Source organism: Moschus berezovskii, chromosome 21 (assembly GCF_049115385.1).
Source record: "Moschus berezovskii isolate FMDL1 chromosome 21, NW_MosBer_1.0, whole genome shotgun sequence".
In the NCBI taxonomy this organism is placed as follows: domain Eukaryota; kingdom Metazoa; phylum Chordata; class Mammalia; order Artiodactyla; family Moschidae; genus Moschus; species Moschus berezovskii.
Genome location: NC_142480.1, coordinates 10,661,260 through 10,678,469, shown reverse-complemented (window position 1 = coordinate 10,678,469; position 17,210 = coordinate 10,661,260). Strand labels below are relative to the sequence as shown.

The 17,210-nt window shown below is 52.6% G+C and overlaps 1 protein-coding gene across 1 annotated transcript; it reads right to left on the bottom strand.

Annotated features, from left to right (window-relative positions):
* Positions 1-12,305: 12,305 nt before the first annotated feature.
* Positions 12,306-13,926, bottom strand: GSC (goosecoid homeobox). Its single transcript, XM_055417639.2, has 3 exons — positions 13,569-13,926; positions 12,855-13,114; positions 12,306-12,536 (listed from the first exon to the last, which is right to left on the bottom strand). The coding sequence occupies exons 1-3, from the start codon at positions 13,924-13,926 to the stop codon at positions 12,381-12,383; spliced, it is 774 nt and encodes a 257-aa protein (XP_055273614.1). The 3' UTR covers positions 12,306-12,380.
* Between the last annotated feature and the right edge of the window lie 3,284 nt (positions 13,927-17,210).

Below are 17,210 nucleotides of genomic sequence, written 5' to 3'. Positions count from 1 at the left end.
TACTCAACATGCCAGCAAATTTGGAAAACTCACCAATGGCCACAGGACTGGAAAAGGTCAGTTTTCATTCCATTCCCAAAGAAAGACAATGCCAAAGAATGTTCAAACTACTGCACAGTTGCACTCATTTCACATGCTAGCAAGGAAATACTCAAAATCTTTCAGGCTAGGCTTCAACAGCACCTGAACTGAGAACTTTCAGATGTACAAGCCGGATTTAGAAAAGGCAGAGGGACCAGAGATCTAACTGCCAACATCCACTGGATCATAGAAAAAAGCAAGGGAATTCCAGAAAAACACCTACTTCTGCTTCATTGACTATACTAAAGGCTTTGACTGTGTGGATCACAACAAACTGTGGAAAATTCTTAAAGAGATGGGAATACCAGACCGCCTGTCCTGCCTCCTAAGAAACCTGCATGCAGGTCAAGAAAAAAAGAGTTAGAACCAAACATGGAACAACAGACTGGTTCTAATTGGGAAAGGAGTATTTCAAGGCTGTATGTTGCCACCCTGCTTATTTAACTTGTATGCAGAGTACATCATGAAAAACGCTGGGCTGGAGGAAGCACAAGCTGGAGTCAAGATTGCTGGGAGAAATATCAGTAACCTCAGATATGCAGATGACACAACCCTTATGGCAGAAAGTGAAGAGGAACTAAAGAAAGAGTCTTCTGATGAAGGTGAAAGGGGAGAGTGAAAAAGCTGGCTTAAAACTCAACATTCAAAAAACTAAGATCATGGCATCCGATGCCATCACTTTATGGCAAATAGATGGGGAAACAATGTAAACAGTGACAGACTTTATTTTTTGGTCTCCAAAACCACTTCTGACAGTGACTGCAGCCATGAAATTAAGACACTTGCACCTTGGAAGAAAAGCCATGACCAACTCAGACAGCAGACTAAAACGCAGAGACATCACTTTGCTGACAAAGGTCCGTCTAGTCAAGGCTATGGTTTTTCCAGTAGTCATGTATGGATATGAGAGTTGGACCATAAAAAAGGCTGAGCGCCGAAGAATTGATGCTTTTGAACTGTGGGGTTGGAAAAGACTCTTGAGAGACCCTTGGACTGCAAGGAGATCCAACCAGTCCATCCTAAAGGAAATAAATCCTGGATATTCATTGCTGAAGCTGAAGTTCCAATACTTTGGCTACCTGATGTGAAGAGTCAACTCACTGGAAAAGGCCCAGATGCTGGGAAAGATTGAGGGCAGGAGGACAAGAGGGGTGACGGAGGATGAGATGGTCGGATGGGATCATCGACTCAATGGACACGAGTTTGAGCGAACTTCAGGAGACAGTGAAGGACAGGGAAGCCTGGTATGCTGAAGTCCCTGGGATCGCAAAGAGTCGGACACGACTGAATGACTGAACAAGAACGGGAACTGAAATGCTTCAGCTGGGTGGTGGGAAAGAGTAAGTCCCTGTCCTGTCATTGTGTCATTATGAACAACTGGAGAAGGAGCTGGGTTCAGGGACATCAGTTCAGGGCAAAGCAGTATATTAGTTTCCTAGGGTTGCTGCAATGATTACCACAAACTTGGTGGCTTAAAACAATAGCAGTGTATTATCTGTATAACTCTGGAAGCTAGAAATACAAAACCTATGTGTTGGCAGAGCCAAGGTATCTTTGAAAGCTCTGGAGAGGGGGTTGGGGGGGTCGTTATTCCTTCTCTGCCCCCTCCAGCTCCAGGGGGATGCAGGTGTCCATGGCTTGTGGCAGCATCACCCAATCTGCCTCTGCTTCAATGGCCTTCTTCCTGGTGAGTCTTCTCCCCTACGTCAAGTCCCCGTCTCCTTTCTCTTATAAGGATACCTATCATGGGGCTTAGGATCCATGTGAAATCCAAGATGATATCGAGATCTTTATCTTAATTATATCCACAAAGGCCCCTTTTCCAAATAACATCACATTCACAGGTCCCAAGGGTCAGGACTTGGACGTATCTTTTTTTTGGGGGGGAGGGGGGGCACATTTCAACCCAGTACGGGAAAAAGGAAGCCAAATGCTTCTAGAAGCCCTATGCTTTCCCCAAAGGACAAAAATTCTTAATAAATGGCCCACAGGAGACAGTCAGCTCTGTGGCCCTCTTTGTCAGGGACCACGCATTTCAGGCCAGACCAGGGACAGGCCAGGTGAAAACCAGACATGTCATGAAACCGCCTGGATGTGGGAGAGGCCAAAAAAATAAGAGGCAAGGAACGTCGGAGCTGAGAGGGACACCGCCAGGTCGAATGGAAAGTCCTCAAGCTGCCAGGGACACTGATCAACATGTGATCACGGGACCCGTCACCCAGCAGGTTCACGTCCATCTCAGCATGTGGGCCTCTCGACAAGCTGCCAGCTGGACAAGGCAGGGTGAGTGGCTCTCCCTAACAGACGGGGACACTGAGGTCCAGAAGTTGAGTGTGGTGGCCAAGGGTCACCAAACCAGGAGGTGGCAGAGGCCGACCCAGTCCTGTCCCATTCCTCGAACCCCCAGGCTCAGTCCCACCTAACTTGGAGTCATCAGCAACGAGAGGGGCCAGGAGGGCTGAGTGGGACTGGTGCTGCCGGGGCCCAGCTCGCAGGACCCAGCTGCGGATGCACTCCTGACCTCCATCACCCTGTGCCCAGCCCCGTTTCTCGGGCCTGAGAGCTGCCCTCCATCCCCCAGAAAGAGCAACAGGGCAGGGGTTGGGAAATCCTTGCCAACCATCCTCTGGCTTTGTTCTGGGGGCAGCCCCAACCTCTCTGACTGGTTGTTGAGCCCAGAAGAGTATTTGGCTCCTACCTGTTCCTAGGAGCACTTGCCCAAGGTCTGGTAGTCCCTTCCTCTGTCACATGGCAAGAACAGCCCCTGCCATACCCACCTCCCCTGACTGCTGTAAAGCCAGGGAGTGAATAGCTGTGAAGGGGCTTCTAGAAACTGGAAGCTGCTGCACTCAGGCCTGGGCCAGTGCCTGGGGATGAAGATTGGTACCTACGGTCAGAGAGGGAGTAGGAGCTGGGGGATGGCAGCGGGGGCAGCCTTGACGGGTCAGCAGCCCAACAAGAATTATAGCATCTGGAAAAATCACTTTGGTGAACTGGACTATTAGCCACAAATCACTCAAGCCACTCCAGTACTCTTGCCTGGAAAATCCCATGGATGGAGGAGCCTGGTAGGCTGCAGTCCGTGGGGTCGCTAAGGGTCGGACACGACTGAGCGACTTCACTTTCACTTTCACTTTCACATATGGAGAAGGAAATGGCAACCCACTCCAGTGTTCTTGCCTGGAGAATCCCGGGGACGGGGACCCTGGTGGGCTTCTGTCTATGGGATCACGCAGAGTCGGACATGACTGAAGTGGCGCAGCAGCAGCAGCACTGTATTTTAAAACCCAATCTAAAAAAAAAAAAAAAAAAAAACCTTTGCAGAAGGCCCGAGTGAGATGTTTTTCCTCTCCTTCCTTGAGAGCAGGTGGAGAGGACACCAAGCAGATGCTGATGAGATGTAGCCGCGCAGAGGTCTCTGGACCAGAAAGCCTGTGGCTGATGGTGGACGTGAATGCTGTGTTTGCAGGACCCTGGCCATCTCCTTGACTGTCTCCCGACATCTGGGAGTGGAAAGAAGCCTATTCTGCAGGTGGGGAGGGGTGGGGCCTTAAGTAGTGAACTGAACATGACACGATGCCAGACTGTGGACTCCATTCATTCCTTGCTCTGCCCAGCCAAGTGCTATCGCTGGTGGCACCCTGCCTACTCCCCTCCAAGCCTTTGGTCGGGCTGCTTCCTCTCTTGAAACACCCCCACCCTCTCCCTCTGCAAATCACCAGGTACCTCCAACCAGGCAGCTCAACCATCCACCACCAAAAGCCTTCTAGGACCCCTCCTCTGCCCACCCACCTTCCACCCCAGCACTGGCCATCTCCTGCTGAATCAGCCTATTTCTCCTGCCTGAGTACAGACACTGCTTTGTTCACGTTTGTGAGTCAATGCAGTGCAGGACCCGGCACTCGGTTGGATTGGCAAGTTGGTTGGATGCATGCAGGAGGGAGCCAGTCTGCACATGGAAATGCTGGAGTGTGACAGCCTCCTCTCTGGTCTGAGCAGGGTGGTCTCCTTACTGCTGCCATATCTGCCTGTCTTTGTGCCTCTGCTCCGCCTGCCAAATATCAATACTAACTGGCCTGCAATTCCCACTTCCTCCAGGAAGTCTTCTGGGATTGCAGTTGTCTCTCTTGTTGGTCTTCAAGTCAGAGTCACATAACAGAGCCCTTCCCTACATCCTGTTTTTTGTTGTCCTGAAATCATTTCTTGCACAGACTACATCCTCAAGAGAGCAGCTCCCAGGCAGCAGGTGCCATATTATGTTTTTCCACATCTTGCCTCATATCCCACCTCCACCCCCATCACAGCAGGCCTCACACTGTGCTAAGACTCCTGAGAAAAAGAACAAAGCATTAGGCAAACAGGTGTAAACCCTGCCTCTGTCTTATTAGCAACAGATTCCATTTCTGGCTCAAACTCTAAACTTTAGACCGACAAGGAGCAAACTTTTTCTATGAGAGACCAGACAGTAAGTATTTTCAGTTCTCCAGGCCCTACAGTGTCCACAGCAACTGCTCAGTTCTGCCATTATTGGGGAAAAGCAAATGCAGACAACACATAAATGAATGGGCATGACTGTGTTCCAATAAAACTTTATTGACAAAACAGACAGTGGACCAGACTGATGCTCTGGTTGTGATTTGTCCATCCCAGCTCTTCTTTTTGGCTGCTCTGGGTCTCCGTTGCTGCGTGTGGGTTTTCTCTACTGTGGCAAGCAGGAGTTACTCTCTAGTTGTGTGTGTGCTTCTCATTGCGGTGGCTTCCTGTTGCAGAGCACAGGCCCTAGGTGCATGGGCTTCCGTAGTTGAGGCTCACCGGCTCAGTTGCCCTGCAGCATGTGAGATCTTCCCAGACCAGGCATCAAACCCATGTACTCTGCATTGGCAGGTAGAGTCTTGAGTCTTAACCACTGGACTGCCAGGGAAGTACTATCCATCCTGGCTTTCTAGAGAGTTACTTGAGATGACATTGAATCCTTTATTCACACAGACCCCAGACCACACAGTAAAACATCCCAAACCTTGCCTCAACCACAGCTCCCTGAATCTCTGCAGCAGTATTAGTTTTCCTCCCAGCATTCACCTCTGAAATCTGAAATCACAGCCTGTCTGCTTGGGACTAAACATCTCCCCCATGTACCAGGAACTCCGGGATCCTCCAGTATCCTCAGCACCTGGACCAGTGCCTGGCTCAGACGGGGCACTCTTTTCATATTTGTGCACTGAATGGAGGCCATTATTTTTCTTACTATCATTGCTGAAAATCTCCAATAAATAATATTATTCATGTGCTTCTAGTTTTAATGGGCTGATACATTTAGTGTTATCAGTCACCTGTGTTTGCAATACCCTGGGTGATTCTCACGTGTTGCAAGACCTGATTAGCCTCCCACATCGGAAATGAGGAGGCTGAAGTTCACAGGTGACATTGCCTGCTGGTGACCGGAGAGAGACTGGAACCCAGACCTCCTGGTGGGTCCTTCCTAAGGGAGGTAGCCAGGCAGTGTGGAAACGGTACTGGACCTGGAGTCTCAGATGCAACCTTACTTGACGGACAATGTCACTTTACTTTCTGCAAAATGGCAACAATAATGTCAACTTCACAAAGGCAGGAACAGGATTAAATAAGATACAGGTGATAAGGCAGTCAGAACAGCGCTGGACATGGCAAAAGCCACTGAGGTACTTTCCTTATGTAAGAAGATGATAGTAGCCACCTCCACCCAGCCTCCTAAGGCCAAGAAGGGATCAGATAAGGACACGATTATGAAACTGTCAATCCTCCCCCAGACATAAGATGCATTTTTTACCACACCCTCCAAGCACTGCAGAAAATATTCCCCCTCTTAAAAAAACAAATAAAACAAAAAAGCAGGAAAAAAAAAAAAAACTACACAGGAACCTCTTCCATAAAGACAAAAATAAACCATAAAGACCTATGATCTTTTCAGAACTTTAATTGTAGTCAAGAAAAGGGTTTCATTTCCATCTGCTCACATTTATATCTGAGTCCAGTTACCATACCGGCTGAAACCGAAACGAAACCAAGAAGTGGAGAGGGGGCAGGTTGTCAAAAGGATGGGGGTGTCCATTTCAAAACATGCACATTAGGAATCTTCTTGCAGCAAAAGCAGACACGGAACAAAAACGGCAACCCTGAAACAGAGGTAGCTAGCGCCACCCCGCTTCTGACATTCTGCACCAGCGGAGCGGGACAGCTCTTTGAAGGTTCCGAGCGTGGCAGGAATCACTCATGCCCCGTTACGGTTAGGATGGGTGGGGGAGGGGTGGCGGCATCCTCACACACACACACCTGACCGCTTGATTAGAAAGTGATTCACTTGGTTTCAGATTTAAATATTTATTCCTCAAATACAAAACAATGTTGAACAGGCACATCCCCTAATGTCCCAGCCATCTGGCCTTCGGTCGGAACATCTTCAGATGAAACGAGCAGCTGGGATTCCGACTTCACAGAGTTCTGAGTCTTCTTCACAGAGGGGGGATCTTTCCAAATGCTCTGGGCCTCCCTGTTTCTTGGAGAAGGGCAGTTTGATTTTTCTGGTCCCAGAGTTAGCACTTTGAGGATTTTCAAAGGAGGATTAGCCCTACTCCATCTGGAAAGAAGCAGCGCTTGGTCTTGCTGGGTGACGTCAAGAATGTCTTTAGGACACAAATAAAACAGACACAGTCTGTGAGGCTGGCTGGTCACACACTGGCTGCTGCGATTCAGACCGCACCGGCCCCGGGGCTATCTCTGCAGCCGAGCTCCTACCTGGCTGGGACAGGCCCTCCCAAGACCACAAGCTGCCCCTCCCAGGACAGATGCCTCTGGCAGCCTGTTCATCCTCTGGGCAGCCCTGCAGCCTCTTGGGACCGCTGCCACGGTGTGGTAGGCTGCCTGTGGACATTGCACCCACCGACACTACACCTGTGACACATGGTGTTTCCCACTGCAGGCTGCTGGAAAACACGGGTCTTTTCTCCAAAAATGTCTTCCTTTTTAGATATTTCTGTGCCCTCCTCCCAACTTTAAACCAGCTCCCCTGTGTTAGTTCTGAGTGGGGGGATGGGGGGCCCTAGCAATTGCCAAGAGAGCATGCTCAGCCTCCCCCAGGTCCACAAGGAGAAGGTGTCTCCTTAACCCGTGTGCGCCCCTTCCGGGGTCAGTCCCGCTCATCACTCAGCCAGGCCAAGGCCTCTCCTGGGCTCAGCATCATACTGCTAGTAAATCAGTGAGGAAATGATATGGACACGTTAAAACTGTCCATCCCGGCTAACATTCTCTCACTAACTACGGCTTCTATAAATCAGCTCAGCTTAAGGGAGGGTGTGCGAACCCCCAGCTAAACGAAGTTCATCCGATTGAACCCAGCCGCTTGATCTGGTCAGCAGACTCTGGAGGATCTCAAAATTAGGAAAACAGAAAGTGTAAGCAGAGCAAATGCCTAAGGGGAGGAGGCGGAGAGAGGAATTCTTAAGATCTCTCTTCACTGATGCTTCCCAGGGCTGGACACTTGAGAACAAATGAGGGCTCCTGGAATCCAAAAATTATAGAGACACTTGAAAATACCACAACATGCCATAATTCATCCTGTTTGTTCTGTGGGTCATTTGGACGGTAAAGACAATGGCTTTTTATGTTACCCAGATTTAAAACCAAGCCGTGACAGAGGTCTTCCATGTTGTCACATGACTCAGAGGATAGACCTCGGGGATACCCCATGTGCCCCCCCACCCCCCCAGCAAGTGAGAAACCCCCACAGCCAAAAGATACAGCTGGATCCATTTCTCCCAGAATTCTCAAGGAGCTTTGCACTGGTTGCTGTGTTTGGTTTTCGTTTTCCTTTTGAAAAACTTCAAGGTCATTTCACAAAACTTGGAAATTGAATCCACCCCCAATTCGCCCCTTCTCCGCTGTCAATCGCCTTGTCCTAAAGCTCCTGGGCAGAATGTAACCTATTATACCTTATCAGATACTTCCTTGTCTTAAATCCAGGGCAATCACATTTAATTTCATTAGAATTTATGTCCTGTGGTCACGCCTAAACTCCTAAACCAGCACCAATTAAAAACAAGGTGCATTCCTGAATTTCTAATTCCAATCTACTTAGGTGGTTTTTCAAAACACACAATAATAAATGTGTCAGACACTCTGCTGGGTTCTTGTATTATCTCTAATCCTCTACCGGGAGCCCCCTTTGCAGGTGAGGAAGGAACCTGTCCCAGATCACTTGGTGAACCCACGGCCCCATCCACTTGGAGGCTTGGCCCAGTGTGACTCAAGGGTCAGCCACCCAGCTGTCCACGCCACTTCTTGTTGCCCTGGGCTGGAATTCCATCTTCATACAGGTGAAAGCTAGCATCTGTTTCACTGAAAGCGGCCGCTAATTGGATACGCACCGAACAAAGGAGAGTTCATTTGGGGGCCTGAGGTGACAGATCCAGGGGATCTTTGGGAGGGGGCCTGAATTACTTTACTGAAAACCTCGTAAAATTCAGAAAGAGCGTTCCCCGTCACTCCCCACCTCTCAGTCCCCGTTTTCTCCCATATGCCGAGAAATGAAAGAGGAATCTGCCAACTTGGATCTCATGCACACCCATTAAAATGACATCCTTTATACTAGACGCAGCACGTTAACTCAAAGTTCCAAAGTCAGTAGAAGGCAAGCTTGATTGAAGGACTGTCATTGAGATATACTCTCCGTGGGTACGGTTTGCAAGGTAATTGTTTGACCCCTTTCCCTCCCCCACCCCACAGCTAAGTGGAACGGACCCTCTCTGAAACACAGGCAGAATTTAAGCATCCTCACACCTTCCCCCACCCACTCCATGGTCTCTTACTGGTCAGTGTCTTACAGCTAAGATCCTCTTTGGCTCAGGTGACTTGGGGTACCTGGAAGTCATCACCCCATATCTTACCACAAATCCCAAGAGGTGTGGGAGAGGTCTGCTCAGGTCTGTGCTGTCCTTTACTAAGTGTCCAGGGAAAGGCATTTAGTCTCTTTGAACCTCCATTTCCCATCTGCAAAATGGGCTGTGACTCCCACCTACTGAGGGCCTGAAAATTGTAGAAGAGCATGACAGTGGAAAGCGCCAGACCTATGTTAGGGGCTCTAAATGGTTGTCATTGTTCTTTGCAAGAGCCTGTCTGGCACTTTGCAGTAGGTTAATTCCTGTGTCCCCTGGGGGCAACTGCTTTCACTTAAACGCAGCTTCTCACCAAAAAGAACTGCCCAGGTTCTCTGAGGCAGCCTGATTTATGGAAAAGAGCCCTGGCCCTTGCAGGTGGCAGTTCTTATCCTGGCCTTTTGTGCCTCCATTTGCTCAACTGTGAAATGGGGAGAACACCTTCAACTGAAGATGTGCTGTGTGGACTGGGAACCACTTTGGCATCACCTGGTTTACCTCCTGCCCACCTCAATACATACACATCACTTTTCTAATACAGGGATCTGAATTCCCACCTGAGGCAATGACAAGGTCCAAAGACAGCTCTAGAAGGCCTTCCACTCTGAGACACTGCATGGCCCTCCCTGACCCCGACAGCAGGCCCACTGCTGCCCAGGGAACGCAGCAGGAGGTGGCAGGTCTGCAATTAGACCATCCTGACATGTGCCTCTCCACTCCAGATATGTGTTGTTTATTTCCTGAGCTGGGCCAGTACTAAAGTGCTTTGCAGGCTCCTCTTGCATGAAGACCAGGACGTGTAGCTCTCTCTCGCCATCCTGGCCCTGCCCCGGCCAAGCTGGGAGCAGCTCTCTGGCTCCCCACCCTACCCCTCCTTGCACACCCCACTAGCTGTGGCTTTTCGCCAAGTGCTCCTGGGGGAGGTGTATCTGAGAACGTACACCTCCCTCCAACCCTCTCCTGTTACTTGTTGTGAACACTTCTCCAGACTAGACAAACACAATTTTTTAAAAAATGAAAAGATCCCATTTATAAGGAGGCTGAGGACAAGTCATGGAAAAAGACAGGCGATTATAGGGTTCTGGAGATGTCAGATTTCTCAGGGTGGAATGATGCTGCCTGTTTCTGCTGTCTTTCGGAATGTTCTAGACTAAGGGAGTATTGGAGGAAGCGTGGAAGGCAGGGCTCATCCCTCTCCAAATAGGGCAGGAACAGCATCTAGGAACAGTGAAGGGCCTCTGCACGGGCAGGGTGCTCCCCCTGGGAGTCTGATGTCTCAGGAGGAGGAATAATGGCCACTGCAGGATTCATTCGAAATGAATGGGACAGCCTGAGTATTTCTCACCAGCACTGGTATTAGTGGGAACATTTACAATTACATACAGGAGCAAAGAGACAGTTCTCCCCACACACACCCCTGTTTATTTCTTACAAGCTGAATGTTGTTAAAAGTAGTTAACTTTTCTGAACCTTAACTTCCTCCTCTGTAAAATGGTGAAAACATTTCCCATCTCAGAATACTTGGAAGGTAAAATGAGATAATGTACATAAACCTTGAAGTGCTAGGTTTGACACACTATAAGTCATAATCACATTTTTAAAAAAGTAGCTGAGAAAGATGTCCCTGTAACTTAATGAGATAATGGCCAATGTCCACACACACACACTCATACACCCCAGGAAGCAGGTGCCATTGCTGTGCCCATTTTACAGTCATGGAAGGTGAGGTGCAGAAGGGTTCATCATTTGCCCAAAGTCACAAATAATAGTCTGGTGAAAAACCAAGGCAATCTTCCCCCTTGAGGCAGACCTGGTCTCCAAATTGCTCCCTGCCCACCCCCCTTTCATGGTAGAGGTTCTCTTTATTTGAAAGGTGATGCTTGGGAGCCCATATATCCTAAGTGCTTTCACCTGCTCCTGGAGTTACTTCTGTCTTTTAAACCCTCCCCCCAAAAAGCTGGGAAAAACTACTGCTTCTTGTAAAAAAAAAAAAAAAAAGAAGAAGAAAAGAAAATTGTAACTCTTGCATGTGTTGTGCTCCCAATCAGGATGCACAGCCTCCCAGTGAAGGGACCTTGTTGGAGGCCTCCCAGGAGAAGGGACAAGCTCACATCCTAGGCAGCAGGCAAACGTTCTGAACCTTAGCTTCCTTTTCTATAAAAGGCATTTAGTTCAAAACCAATAAAGTTTAACACGTTAAAAGTCATTCCTGCTGGCCCTCGGCCTCCACTCCATCCTTCCCATGGTCTGGAGAGCCATACAAAAGGCAGGCTCTCATCTTCATCCCTAGCGCCTCCCTGGTACCAGCAAGCTTCTCTAGGCCTTCCCAAGCTGCTGACCAGCGCCGGCTCCAGCCGCTCGCGGGCTTTTCCTGTTCTGGCTCCATCGGGCGCAGACCCAAGACAGCCGGCAGAGAAAGTTCAGAAGCTCATCTTGAGACCAGTAGCCTGTGACCAACCGAGGCTACGAGCACAGAGTCATCCCAAACTCCCATTGAGAAGCGCGAAGGGCCGCGCGGCGGAGGTCCCCACTGAGCTCTGGGCCGCACAGCTCCCAGCCTCCCGGCCGGGTTGTGAAACAAAAAACACTTAACAGGGAGGAAGGGAGCCGCGAGAGCGACCAGGAAAAATCCAGGAAAGTTTCTCCGGAGAGGGCGTGCCTAATTCCACGCGGACCCGCAGCCTTACTTCTGGGGAGCTCCAGAGCTGGTTGAAAGGGCTAAGTGGGCTCTGGAGACGCTCCTGGGATCCCTCAGCTCGAGAGGATCCTTCTTATCGGCTACCCTATCTATCGGCAGCGAGGAGAGAGAAGGTCCTGACTATCCCCGAGGGCGAGGAGAACAGGACCCCAGGCTGCTTTCTCTCCCCGGGACAACACCTTCCCTAGGCAGCCGGCAATGCCCCTCTCCACCTCCGCACGAAATGTAAACCAGGACACCCGGCCCTGCGACCATCGTACCCAGACTTTCTGTTTCTCTCTCTTTTGTCTTTTTCCCTTTTTGGGGAGGCAGATCAGAGCTGTCCAGTTTTCCTTTGGAAGCTACCGACTGGCTAGATTTGTGTGTGTGTGGGCCTCGGATGTGCTGGCGGTGGGGTAGGAAATACAGAATGCGGCCCGTCTACATCGCCGTCACTTTATTGTCCTGTCACCGTTAATTTAACTATAAATACTACGGTGGGGGGCGAGTCGCCGGCGGCCTTGGACTTCGGGGCTGCAAGCCCCGGGGCGGCCCGACCCCAGGCGCCCACCCTCCGGACGGTACACTATTTACACTTCCTCTTCCTCGACCCCCACCCCCCACCTCCCGCAAGGCAGCGCGTGTGCAAGAAAGTAGCATCGTCTGGTGTGCAAGTCCTTCGAGTTTAGGCAAGGGCCACGGCCGGCCCGCGGCCGTCAGCTGTCCGAGTCCAAATCGCTTTTACCTTCCTCTTCCCTCTTCTCGGGCGACGCCTTCGACGACGTCTTGTTCCACTTCTCAGCGTTTTCCGACTCCTCCGAAGAGGACCGCTTCTGCCGCCTCCATTTGGCGCGGCGGTTTTTAAACCAGACCTGTTGCGCCAGGGAGAACAAAACAACGGTGAGGATCAAAGGCGTGCCCTCGCCCCCCCGCCAGGCCCGGGCACCCCCACCCACCCCCCGGGTTCGCCCAGGGAACCGGGGGGACCCGGCGCGCACGCCATCAGAAGGGGGCCCGTTCCCGCTTCCGTATTTTCATTCGACTTCCTGGGCCTAAAGCGCCTTCCCGCAGCCTCCGGGCCGCCCCAAGGATGCTTCCAAAGAGACCCAGGGAGAGCCGAGCACTCCCGGCTGGAGGCGGGGAGCTTATTTCGCTGGAGAGGGCGCGCCCCGGCGGGGCCCTGAGCCTACCTCCACCTTCTCCTCGCGGAGATGCACCTTCCGGGCCAGCTGCTCGCGGGTGCCCACGTCTGGGTACTTGGTCTCCTGGAAGAGGTTCTCCAGCGCTTCGAGCTGCTCGTCGGTGAAGATGGTGCGGTGCCGCCGCTTCCGCCGGCAGTGCAGCTGGTTGAGGAGCTGCAACTCGGTGCGCGACAGGGTGCCCACGTTCATGTAGGGCATCATCTGGTGCGGCACGGGGGACACCAGCACGGAACCGGGGCCCTCGTAGCCTGCGACAGAGGGAGGCGTCCGGGGTCAGCCGCCTTCCTTGCCGCGGGCGAGCGCGCACACACACCCGCCCCGCCGGCGACCCATTCGGACTTAAAAGCGCCTGCCAGCGGGTGCGGGGAACCGGGGGGTGCAAGGAAAACGGGGTGCAAGGAACGCGGCGGGGGGAGGGATGCGTACCGTGCTACCGCGTTCACTCCCAACGCGGGTTAGGGGGATCCTAAAAGCCCAGCCTCCCCCACGCAGGCACCGTTACAGTTTCTGCTAACTCTCGCCTAAAGTGTGCAGCAAGTGTGCAAACCCCATCGCCCAAAGACTGGGCTTGGGGGCAGGTTTGCAAGAGGAGAAAAGTCGGTGGCAAGTGAGAGAAGCAAAGGCCGCCGCCCACCCGCGTCCCCGGGCGCCGAGGAGCGCGGCGGGCCGGCGAGGCCGAGGCCGGCGCGGGCGCGACCCTACCTGGGGGCGTCGGGACGCAGGAGCACTGCTGGGCGCCCAGCGGCGGCACGGCCCCGCAGCAGGCCGGGCCCACGGGGGCCGCCTGCACGTGCAGCTGCCCGTAGAAGTAGTTGCTGTAGCCTAGGCGCGAGCCGCCGACCGCGGCCGGGAGGCCTGCGCCGCCCGGGGCCACGGGGCGCGGGTAGAAGGCGCCATAGTCCGAGGAGGCGCCGCCACCGGCGCCGCCGTAGAGCGAGTCCCCGTGCAGGGCCGGGAAGACGACGGGAGCCGCCGCGCTGGGCGCCACGGGCAGCACCGAGTCCTTGCAGCGCGGCCGGGCGGCCAGGATGTTGTCGATGCTGAACATGCTGGCGGGCATCCCCGAGCCCCGCGCCGGGACCGGGGGGCGGCTGGGACGCGCCGAGGAAAAAAGCCTCCAAGTGAGGCGGGGGGGTAACGGGGGGGTCCCCGCTCCTCCGGCGGAGGACCAAACCGAAAGAGAGCGCCGGCGAGCGCGCAGCCCCGCGCCCCTCCCCGCCCCCTGCGTTCGTCGCCCTCCTCCCGCCCGCCCGCCCCTCGCTGCAGCGTTCGCCGAACTCGACCCGCGGGTAGGACGGAGCTTAGACCAGCTGAACCTCTTGTTGGTTTTATACTGAGTCGACGTCATCCTGGATTTAGTTCCTGGTAATATGCAGATGACAAACAGAACCAGATTTGGCCCTTTCTGTTCCTTTGGGTGGGTGGGGGTGGGGTGGGGGGCTTGAAGCAAGGGGGAGGGGAAGAGGTGCCAAGGAAAGGGGGCTACGGGGACCTGAAAAGAGATTGTGGATTGCGAATTAATGAAATTAACCTAATCTTTTCCATTCAGCCGTCCCGCCGCGGGCCGGCGGAGCTGGGCGGGCGTCCTAATTGCCCCGGTTAATCTCATTAATTCCGCTGTGGGGCCGCAGTTAACAACTCCCTCCGCCGACCTCTCCGCCCCCCACCTTTCCCCCTCAGTTTGGGGATCCTCTTATTGGGTGCGATTTCCTCTGCATGAAACTCAAATTCATTTTGGCCAGTTTACTTTGAGGCTACTTTTTCCTTTTCCTTTCGGAATTGGTTTTGTTTTAAAAAATGTGAGCCTGTGGCCTCAATCAAGCAAGACTGAAATTTCGCCCTTGCCTTCGGCCCCCGTGCCTAACTTCACCTCTGGTTTTTTTCTTGACATTCTCTCCCGAATGGAACTGGTTAAGCCCTCCCCTCCAAAGGAAAAAAAAAAAAAAAAAAAACCTCGTTTTTGCAAGCGCCAAAATTTGTAACGACAAAACGACGAAAGAAGTGCACCGTGATTCTTAATTATTTATATACATATATATGCTTTTTTTTCCCTAGTAGTCACTTTGGGTCTGAAAGCTAACATAGCATAGTAGTCCTTAGGCCCTTACACAGCGTAGACCCAAATTCACCCACTAGTTTAAAATTCGCCACCCAGAACAGCAATCAGAAGCGATGCTTCCAACTGCTTCCTGCGTGGGTGTCAGTAGGTTTTGTGGTTTTGTGTGTGTGTGCTTTTTTTTTCTTTTCGGAAGTAGAGTGTCTTCTTTCTTAACTGTTTTTGTTTTCAACGCAAAATCCCCAAAATGGCACTTTAGGATTCTCTGTCCCCTTTCCCAGCAAATGAATCGCATTTTCCCCTTTTGACTTGCTGGCTCCCCGACTGAGACGGATGCCCCCCGACACCACCCCCCCCAGCTGTCCTTCCCCCACTAGGCCCAAGCTGGGTTCCCTGGGCCCCGGCGGCCTGACCGAAGCTCGACTCTGCTCGCGGCAGGCGGCCACCGTGATTTGCAGGCTCCTCGGCGCGTCACGGTCCCGTCAGCCGGAGCTGCTGGAGGCGCGTCCGGTCCACGACGGAGCGCGGGCGGCCGAGCGCCCTGCGAAAAGGTAGGGGACGGTGCGCACCGCTGGAAAGCGGCACCAGAGGGCCTTGACACCGGCGCAGGGCAGAGCCTTACTTTCTGGGCCCTTCAAGGCGCAGGCCACTCCGGCCACTCCAGGGAAAGGGGTAGTGCCCGGCCCGGGCGAGACTGCCTAGCGCGGGGTACCGGGGCACTTCGGGCTTTCCGAAAGAAGGTCGACTTTAACTCACGCCCGATTTTCTCTGTTTCTTACTGCCTAATTAACCTGGGGCCCCAGCAAGGGTGTCTGAAGTCGCCGCCATAAGGCTAAGTACGCGGCCTGCCTCCTCGGCGGCTCTGGGGCAGAGGGGAAAAGGGTACTCGTCAATTGCTGTTTTCGGGTCAGAGGACAGCTTGCGCGGAGGTTTGGTGCGGCCCGCGGACAGAATTTGGGAGGCGCGCGGCGCCGATCCGCAGAAGCTAGGCGGCGGCGCTTCTCCTCCTAGGCCTCCCCGGGTGCACCTCGGCGCCCTCATGCCTATCCGCTCACCCACTCGTGCCTTGAGAAATGTGCTTCTTTGAGCGCTGAGCCAATTTAGAAGTGGTTGTAGGAGATTAGGGTAGGACAGAGATGAGTGTCAATTTGGGGAGGCGCTGGATTCTTTTTTTTTTTTTTGACACAATAAGCTCTGCTTTCAGAGGAAAGAGTGTGAGACCCTCCCCCCTCTTCAAAGAGGTCAAGTCTAGGGAAAGAAGTAAAGAAGTACATCACATCTTCCTCTCGTACTAACTAGGGATGGAGGCTTTATTTTTATGTAATTTTATTTTTTTTTCGTTCGTAAAGACTTAAAAATCATCAGGTAGATTCCAGGCACACATATTCCCCGTCAGCCTTTTCCAAGTTTAATTCTACAGGGTAAATGATGGAACACAGCTAGATGTTGCAACTTCAGCAGGTATTGTGGGTGCCTTCGTGTTCGTGGCCAGGCGCCCGCGGCGGTGCGCGCGCGTGCGTGCGTGGATCTCTTAATACCTTTGATGAGTCAGGCATGGGCAGAAGCACAGTGGGAAAGCGGGTCATATTCCTCGTGGGTTTCTGCAAAGGTGCTGAGAACAGCACCACGCAGAGACTTCAGTGGCAGATCACAGAGTGCCTCCGAATTATTAAATAAGGCAACCTCCCTGCTTACTGGCAACACACAGCAAGGTCTTGCCTCCTTCTGTGGGTACAGAGTTCTCTTTAATAATCAGATTTAGCAACCCCCTAAGCTTCGCCCCTTGCTTTTCTGTAGCCTTCCCACTGTGCCATCCGATTCCTGGAAGAAGAGCGTGTTAAGAGCAAGTGAGTCTGGAGCTTCCGAGTTCTAGACCGTACATCGCCACCTTGCAATTCAACCCTCCTCTCCAGGCCTCAGGTGTTTTTTGTTTTTTGTTTTTTTTTAGTTTTAAAGCCAATGGCAACATTCACTGGGTCCCTTACGACCTGAACGTTTAACGAGGCTGGGCAATTGCCCCCGTTTGCCAAGGAGCCTGGGGTGGAATTAGAAGCTTTTTTAGTACTTTCCATTGGGACTATGAGAGTGTGCTGTCCCCGCCCCCACCCTAGGGCAGGGTCTCTGTAGGAGCTGGGTCTTAGATGAGGAAATGCAAGTGCGAAAGCTCTGTCCTGCAGTGCGTGGTGGCTTTAGGGCGAGAAGTCACAGGGACTTCAGGGTCACTCCGCTCCAGTTGTGCAGCGGGCTTTCAGGGAGCTCACCCCGATGGGACGGGGCCTCTTCCTCCA

Coding starts and splice junctions, on each gene's coding strand:
- GSC (XM_055417639.2), bottom strand. CDS start 13,926: ATGCCCGCCAGCATGTTCAGCATCGACAACATCCTGGCCGCCCGGCCG. Junction 13,115..13,568: donor CTGCGTCCCGACGCCCCCAG/GTAGGGTCGCGC, acceptor CCTCTGTCGCAG/GCTACGAGGGCCCCGGTTCC. Junction 12,537..12,854: donor TCCGCGAGGAGAAGGTGGAG/GTAGGCTCAGGG, acceptor CTGGCGCAACAG/GTCTGGTTTAAAAACCGCCG.